At 46.3% G+C, this 8,515-nt stretch overlaps 1 protein-coding gene across 2 annotated transcripts; it reads right to left on the bottom strand.

The window, feature by feature from the left end:
• Positions 1 to 1,362: 1,362 nt before the first annotated feature.
• LOC123099225 (uncharacterized) lies at positions 1,363 to 7,717 on the bottom strand. Of its 2 annotated transcripts, XR_006448121.1 has the most exons (3): positions 7,703 to 7,717; positions 1,933 to 2,923; positions 1,363 to 1,864 (listed from the first exon to the last, which is right to left on the bottom strand). XR_006448121.1 is itself a non-coding variant. In XM_044521397.1 (2 exons), the coding sequence occupies exons 1-2, from the start codon at positions 2,033 to 2,035 to the stop codon at positions 1,629 to 1,631; spliced, it is 339 nt and encodes a 112-aa protein (XP_044377332.1). In that variant the 5' UTR covers positions 2,036 to 2,188; the 3' UTR covers positions 1,363 to 1,628. The 2 variants fall into 2 exon arrangements, 1 of the variants encoding a protein (XP_044377332.1); XM_044521397.1 differs by lacking the exon at positions 7,703 to 7,717 and having other exon boundaries at positions 1,933 to 2,188.
• Between the last annotated feature and the right edge of the window lie 798 nt (positions 7,718 to 8,515).

Below are 8,515 nucleotides of genomic sequence, written 5' to 3'. Positions count from 1 at the left end.
CAACATCAATTTGCACGTTGGTATGAACGAACAGAGGGGGAGCCATCTCAGCGTTATCCGGTGTGGAAGAAGCTCTGGTCTTCGCCCGCCCCAGTTAAGATTAAGATCCATGCTTGGAAGGTCTTACACAGATTCATACCATGTTATGGGGTATTGGCAAATCGCCATATTGATACGTCGGACAGCTGTCCTATGTGTGTGGGTGGATGCGAAGATATTATGCACGCTCTCTTCACTTGCCCTAGGGCAGCCGAAGTCTGGAGATGTCTGAATCTTGACGGGTTCGTGGAGGAGGCGTGTGATACAGACAGGCGGGCTCGGCAGCGTTGGACTATATTTTATGTGCTCCTCAAGGCTACGAAGAAGAACGCGGTAGTAAGATCCTTTGGATGGAGGAAACCGCAAGAGGATTTTGTCAAGTTAAATGCAGATGCAGCTTTTCATGCAGATGACCTCCAGGGAGCTGTAGGAGCTGTGCTACGGGACTGCAGAGGTGGTTTCATCGCAGCTTCAAATGAGAGGCTGGAGCATGTTGCTGATGTAGGGACGGCGGAAGCACACGCACTACGGCATGGCATCTTGTTAGCGCAGCGGATGGGGATCACCAAGCTCATTGTGGAGTCCGACTGCCTTGAGGTGATTGATACCATGAACAATGGTGGTTTTACGGCATCGGGCGCAGCTGCGATCTATTCGGATTGTCTGGTCCTTATCATAGGTTATACTTCGGTGTCTTTTGTTCACTGCCCTAAAAAGACAAACTCTGTCGCTCATGTTTTAGCTAGGCAAGCGGTGTCGGATCCACCTTCCGTGTGGATTGAGGAGCCGCCGGCCTTCATTGTAAAGGGCCTAGTGGATGATGTAACTCTGTTTTGATCCAATAAAAGTTTCAAAAAAGTTAGCCGGGCCGATCCGGTTCTCGAGCAAGGGGCTCTCGATCCGCACCAGCTTCTCGAGCAAGGGGCTCTCGATCCGCACCAGCTTCTCGCCGAACCGCCCGCACCGCCTCTACGCCCCCTGGTGTGTCCCGCTGCCCCAGGTGTATATCTCATCTCGTCGGACGAGCGAGTGCCTTGGACAGGATCTCCTGCTGCTGCAACGAGATGCCCAGCAAGGTCTGCAGCTGGCCGGTGATGGTGCATGCGGATGAAGAACCGCTCGGGCTTGCGCTCCAGCTCCCTCAACGGCAACGCGTCTGCCACACAACACACATCCTTATCCTCTTTAGTTCATTAACTACTTTAGTGATCTAAACTCTTGTTTTGTTTCTCTTGGTCAATGGAAACTTTGAGTCAGTAAGTTTTTTTTATTATATATGCTCATTACCTTATACAGTAGATAAAAAGGAAAATTGCATAAACATACTAGATAACTAAATTTTATTTTTACCAAAAGGAAGAAATACACAATCAAAAACTTGGAATTACAGATTTTTCCCCCTAGATCTGGCCTACTGTTTTGCCCAGAGATATTCTCCAGCCACCACATCAAGCGCCGCCAGCCTTCGCGGGACGTCAATCGGAGTTCAACGCCATTGTTTTTCAGTCACAGATCTGGCAAACTTCTTTAAAACAATTTATAAAAAACACCACCAGAGATGCCCTTAGCGAGGCATTCGCTGCTGCTGCTCATATGGGGAGGCGCCGATGTGGGGGCGTCTCCTCCAGGAGGAAGTGGCCAGCCAGCGGTGGCGCTGGATCCCGCGAGCAGTCTGACATCGTCGAGCTGGCCGACGACCCAAGCGAGGCGGGGAGGTAGGAACGGGGCGCTGGCGTCCGGATCCAGCCGGATCCCGACGAATTCAAAGGAGAATGACTGCTGGGAGGTGAGCTCGGGCGATGCCATGGGCGGTCGGCCTCCATTGCTGCAAGGAGGAGCGAGATTAGAGAGGAGAACATAGGAGAGAGAGAGGCGGCGCAAGGCGCGGCTCACCGGCGTGCTGTGGTGGGAGGTTCGGGCGGCGGCACTCCGCGCGGACGGCGACGTCCGATGGCTGCGAGCTGTGGATTTCCTCGGGCGCGGCTGCTGCTGTCATGGAGCTCTCGTTCGTGTGGCTGTGAGAGGATAAGAATCAGGGAAAGCACAGATAGAGAGTAGAAGGAGCGGGCACCGTTGAATCAACTAAGGATGGACGGTGGAGAGGCGTGATCCGTGGGAGGTCTGGTTCAGCCAATCAGAAGGCAGCATGCTAGAAAATATCTTCTACTACTATAAAAAGGCCGGTGTGTGTTTAGATTAAAACTGTAGTTTTGTGGCGTTAGAAATGTAAATGAGGTCCTTGTTCAAATCCGACGTACGTACTACTATTTTTGTGGCTTTTTTTTTCCTTATTTTAGTTTTATTTTACTAAATTTAATTCGTTCTTGGACATGGATAAATGAAATGGAATCTATTTCTTTTGTACTTTATTTGAAGACAAACGTCTTAACATTTTTTCCAACATGAACTTTCATGCTTTTTGGAGTTAGGTTGCATTTCAAAATTAAAAAACAAAACTCCATGCTCGAGACGTATCAGATTTGGCTCGCAAAGAAATGTCCATGAATAATGTGAAAAATCATCCAATATGACAAGGTAATAATTATAACCGGAAAAGCTAACAACTGGCGATGTCCATAAATCGCAGTGGACTAATTGAAAAGGCGCGGTGGCGAACGATGTAGAGGTGGGGAAGGGGAGGCGAGTATATTTGCCAAGCTAGCATGCAGTACAAAGCATGGAGTCATGGACATCTTTATTACATGAGTCTAAGAAATCAAGGGGAAAATGAGCTAAAGTAGATGAGCTGGGGTGGCCAAGTCTGCGACAAGTTGGACGGCTGGACGGTGAGGACCATCGGAGAGGAGCGGCCATTATTGCTTGAAAACGGATAGAGATCACCTCCACTATTGCACCTCAAAAGAAGGGCCTTGTTGACCAGATCCTTCACGGAAAAACCAGCATGGTCAAATTTCACAGAAACAAGGTTTTCACGAGTAAATTGTCGGACTAAAATAAGGTTCTTAACAATATTAGGCAAGAGAAGGATTTTGGAAAGATGAAATGGGCGAGTGGGGAGGAGAGCGCTACCGATGGCAACAACAGGAAGGCAGGCCTCATTACCGACTATTATGGAACGAGAATAAGACGCTAATGGGGAACGAGACAAGGTGAGGCTACCTGAGTCCCCGGTGACGTGAGACGCAACTCATGTGTCCATTATCCACTTTAGCGTTGGGGGAAACGCGACGTATGGAGGGGGGCGTACGAAGGGGCGGCGTACGGAGCAGGATGCGTGCCAGAGTACATGACCGGGTACGCCTGCGTTGACGCACCAAGTCGGGACCCGAGGATGCCTGCAGAGTTTGGGGGCACCCAGGGCGCACGAGGGGGTGGGAACGACGCACCCCATGGGGTCAAAGTACCCCACCCAAGGGTGCTGGCCACGACCGTCGGACGCCTCGTCGCGCCCACTGTCGTTTCGGCCACGTCCGCCATGGCCACTGCCACCACGGCGACGGTGCGCATTGAGTTCAGGATTGAGTCTTGGCACCCTTGAAATTAAAAAACAGAAAACTCCATGTTTGGGGCGGAGTCTTGGCACCCTCGTGTTTCGAATTGATTTCATTTTCTTGTATAAGGCCTAAACATAGACTCGGGAACATGAGTATGTTTTTTCAACCCAATTTTCCCAACCTTTTACCACTTGAATTCAAATTTGAATTATATTTGTTAAATGTGTAGAAATGCACTTAATGGCTAAAATGTAGCAAACAGATTCGGAAAGATGCCAAATTTTGACATAGATTTAGAATAAGTAATAGAAAATAACCAAGTATAAAAATAGAGTGGAGAAAAGTTGACATGGATTTGTAGCTCCTGCCATTCTCACACTCTTCTACTATGCATTTCTGGCCATTATTGCACACATTTGCATCTCAAAGTCAAGTTATATTCATTAAACGCCTAGAAATATAGCAAACAGACGTAAAAATAATATCAAATGAAATCATTTCTTAATATTTTGGTATTAAATTAATTTATAGCTATAAAAGTTAATTTCCTACTCTTACCGATAATTTGTATCTTTTTTATTTAAATCAATTTGTGCACTTTATTTATTGAAAAAGATTCTGATTCAATTAATTCCCAGGCCAAGCTCACGGTTTTTGTTTTGCTCCAAAAAAACTCAAGGTTTTCTTTGCGTTTTTATTATTGGTTTTCTTTGCACAATTTTCATCATTTTTTGGTTTTTGTTTTCTGTTCATTTTTTATTTTAAAATTTTATTTTTATTCAATTTCATTTTATTTTAGAAAAATACATGTGTACTTTATCCAATAGACATTGTACATTTTTTGTATGCACATGCAACATTTTTAGGCAAATTTGACAACTTTGACCTCTGGACGAAATCAATTCACAGAATGAACTGCCCGTGAAACTATTTCATTCCCCTGACCCTTTTGTGTAGCGCCCGCCACGACGGCGCCACACCCTACGTTGCAGCGCCTAGCTCGGGGGCGTTGCACGCCAGTCCACCGTGGCAGCCCCTGGGCCCGCCTCCAGCAGTGCAGCGCCTCCGAGCTAGGCGCCACACGTGTAATGTGCAGCGCCTAGCCCTCGGGCGTTGCAAATTGACTTAGATGCAGCCGCTGCGCGCTAGGCCTCCCCCACCCACCCCATTCTTCAGCAGTTACAGAAGCATCGTTGCAGCGGCTGGCTCCTCTCCCCCTCTCAATCCCCTCTTCAAAAATCTTCAGATCTGACGATTTGGCCCGTGGATTCCTTCACCAATCCATCCTAGAAGGTACTTTTCTCCGATCCCCTTCTTTCTATCCATAGAATGTATGCTATTTCGGAGATTTGGGGAACCCTTGTTTGAATCTTGCATATATTAGATTTGGGGAACTTTTGTTTGAATCTTGCATGTATTAGATTTGGGGAACCCTTGTTAGATTAGAATGTGGTTTGGATACATAGGTTGACATGTTATTTATATAGTTTGGATACATAGGTTGACATGTTATTTATATGGAAAAGATATTTATATTGAATCTTGCATGAAGTAGGCCTAGTTTAGTTTATTGAATTATATTTGTATTGGCAAGAATGCTTCGGATACATATGCTTTGAATTTTGCATCTAGTAGCCGTACTTTAGTTTATTTGTATTCAAAAGATAATCGTGTTGACAAGAAAGCTTTCTTTCAAATTGTTAGGATGGTTTGGCTTCTCGATGATCACTGGGAGAAACAACACCGGTCGTACGCTATGTCGGTGGAGCAGCGGGTAATAATGAAAGTTGCCGGTGTTATGAATTTCGTGTTTTTTTCAAACACAAATCCCCCATATGTAATGATTTGTTTGTCTGTTTGTAGGAGCTTGCACCTCTGAAGCTTCGGTCTCACGGGGTCAACCTTGGGTGGATGCGCTATGATGAGTGGTACACACCGTATGTAAGGGAGACATGACTTCTCCATTTCATTCAGTTGGTCAGCCGGTCGACGCCACCCAACAATGCTCCAGCACTCACCGCGCTTATTGATCATTGGAGGCCGGAGACACACAGTTTCCATCTTCGGACCGGGGAGATGACCGTGACGCTCCAGGATATAGCTATGATCACCGGTCTTCCTATCGATGGGAATCCTCTATGTATGAGCACCGATTCTGATGGGTGGCGCGAGCAGATGCATGCCCTTATCGGTATGGTTCCTCCGAAGCCTCGGGAACCAGAAGTAGAAGGCAAGAAGAAGGAAAGAGTCGCAGCTGGTGCCCCTTTCACGTGGATTACATTTCACTTTGGTACTTGCCCTGAGGATGCTAATGAGGACACGGTCAAGACATATGCTCGAGTCTACATGTCGTTGTCCGGTCAAGAACGTGCCATCAATGGCGATGACCGGCCTACAGTGTTCGAAAGCCCTCACGCATTGCTCGAACGCCCAAAATGCACGGCCAAATACTCGGACTTTCCTTCCTTCATGAACCGTTGTTTGGTGCCCATGAGGCTCGACCACATGAACCATGCCCGGGTTTGTTGTGGCCATGGCTAACAACAACCTAGGGATTCAGTTGTATGCTTCCTCCCAAGTACCATACAACATCTTAAATGCGGCTTGCTTCGCCTTCCATGCCTTGCCGTACTTCACCTTGTAATGAAAGATGGCTTTCACAAGATCAATGACATGTTGAACGCTCATTGTTGGAAGTGTGGATATTGAGTTGGAGAGCCTGTAAGCGATGAACTCGGACGTGAGTTGTTTGTGGTCTTGGGACACGATCTTGCCATCCACCCTTTTGCCTTGGCACATGTGAGTTGGCACACAACTCACTACATGCCAAGTTGGACCTCCTTTTCCATGGTCTTGCACGCACAATCCACGGACATATTTCATCCTCACTGGCACATGCAACCGTGTAGCGCACATTGACGTCCGAGTTCACCACCTTGTGTGGACGATAATGCGTAACCGAGTAGTTGTCGAGCCACATCTTCAATTCCAACAAGGTTTCGAAGTTAGACCCTTTAGCAATCCGGTTCTTATCGTCTCCCAAATCATGGTGAGAGCTTGGCCTAACCCCAAGAGATACACATTGGCCACCATCTACCACGGCTTCATCCGCAAGACTAACATCCTTGAACAATGTAGTCCAATGATCCCGACCGAATACCTTCTCGAAAGCTTCGGCCTCCTTCACCGTGAACCCCTCCGCATCAACTTATTCATCGGGACCATCGTCATCCGAGTCCGATGCATATGCACGGGAAAAGGGATGGAATGGTCCATTGTCTCTTGCAAATGATATTTGTCGAGATCACCCACATTGTTGTCATGGAGATCAACTTCATTGTCATCGTCCGCATACTCATCATTGTCCTCTTGCAAAGCTTCATCTTGGTTGTTTGTAAACAGACTCAATGTTGGCCCCACTTCTTGGGTCAAAAGAGGTTCAACAATTTCATCTCGCTTCAAGGGTGGGGGGCTACTATCAACCAAAGGGGAGGGGTTCCGGTTCAAGTCCAAATGCAAACTTGAATCAACCTTCTTCGTTGCAAATAACTCAAGAGCCTTGTCAAGTGATTCGGCCACCGTTTCCTTGTATGCAACCCAACGTTGCTCCGAGTTGACACGCATTGTCTTCCAACGGATGTGCATTCCAAAACCTACATTATGCCTTCCCTCCAACTCAACGATATCACTAGGGTCCATCCAATTCAAATCTTTCCTCACTTGTTGCAAGAGCTCCGCATAGCTAGGACTACTATCAAACACCATGTCAAGCTCATCCGGGTCCGGTTCAGTATTGCCTTTCAAGAATGCGTCTTTGTCCCCATGATGAACAAACACACATGTTCTTCCCATTCCTATAAGCATTCAAACAACACAACGTAACATTGCTTCCATGAGTACCAATTCAAGGATTAACACGGAATACAAAACCTAAAATATATATCAAACAACAACCTAACTCTAACCATAACCCTAACCCTAACCATAACCCTAGCCCTAAACCTAACCCTAGCACCAACATAAGAACACCCATAAGAATAACCCTAACATACTAACAAAGCCTAATCATAGGAAAATTGGCAAACAAACATCTCACATCTCCATGCAAATCTCTAGATCCAAACAAAACTAGGGTTTCCCAAACTAGCAAAAAATGAGCAATTTGATAACATTACTTGGATCAAAACAAGGGGATCGGAGAAGATTACCTTGAGGGAGGGTTTGACTTCGAAATCCACGGACAAATTCTTCGAATATGCAAGATTTGGGAGAGGATTTGAGAGGAGGAGAGGGGCCAAAGCTCGGGTTGAGTGTGTGGGGTGGGGGGAGTGGGGGAGGGGGGCCAGCCAAGTGGTTGGATAAGTCACAGTGCAGCGCCTACGAGCTGGGCGTTGCACTTTAAATGTGTGGCGCCTAGCTCGGAGGCGCTGCACATTACACGTGTGGCGCCTAGCTCGGAGGCGCTGCACTGCTGGATGCGGGCCCAGGGGCTGCCACGGTGGACTGGCGTGCAACGCCCCCGAGGTAGGCGCTGCACCGTAGAGTGTGGCGCCGTCGTAGCGGGCGCTACACAAAAAGGTCAGGGGAGTGAAATAGTTTCACGGGCAGTTCATTCTGTGAATTGATTTCGTCCCGAGGTCAAAATTGTCAAATTTGCCACATTTTTATACATGTATAACACTTTTTAAATACATGACGATTTTTTTCAAAATAGATGTCTGAATTTATTTCTCAAAAAAATGTTAACCATTTTTTTAAATACAAGTTGCCAAGTTCGAAGGTGCTAACCACTTAAAATTTATGTCTCAGGTTCGAGTTCCATTAATGTGGTGTTCTTTTTTTAATTAAAATATGTGGCATACCCCTATAAAATTTTCACATGTACTATAATAAATATATTTTCGTTTGTAGGAGTTTCAATAATTTTTTAGATGATTTAAATTTTCTATGGTTTAAATAAATTTATGTGTGCTTACTGGAGGTAGTGCAATTTGTTGTATATGTAAGTCAAATAAGGTTTA

The sequence above is a fragment of the Triticum aestivum genome, chromosome 4D, assembly GCF_018294505.1.
Source record: "Triticum aestivum cultivar Chinese Spring chromosome 4D, IWGSC CS RefSeq v2.1, whole genome shotgun sequence".
NCBI lineage: Eukaryota > Viridiplantae > Streptophyta > Magnoliopsida > Poales > Poaceae > Triticum > Triticum aestivum.
The sequence above is the reverse complement of the archived record's forward strand: the minus strand, read 5'-3'. Positions and strand labels throughout refer to the sequence as shown.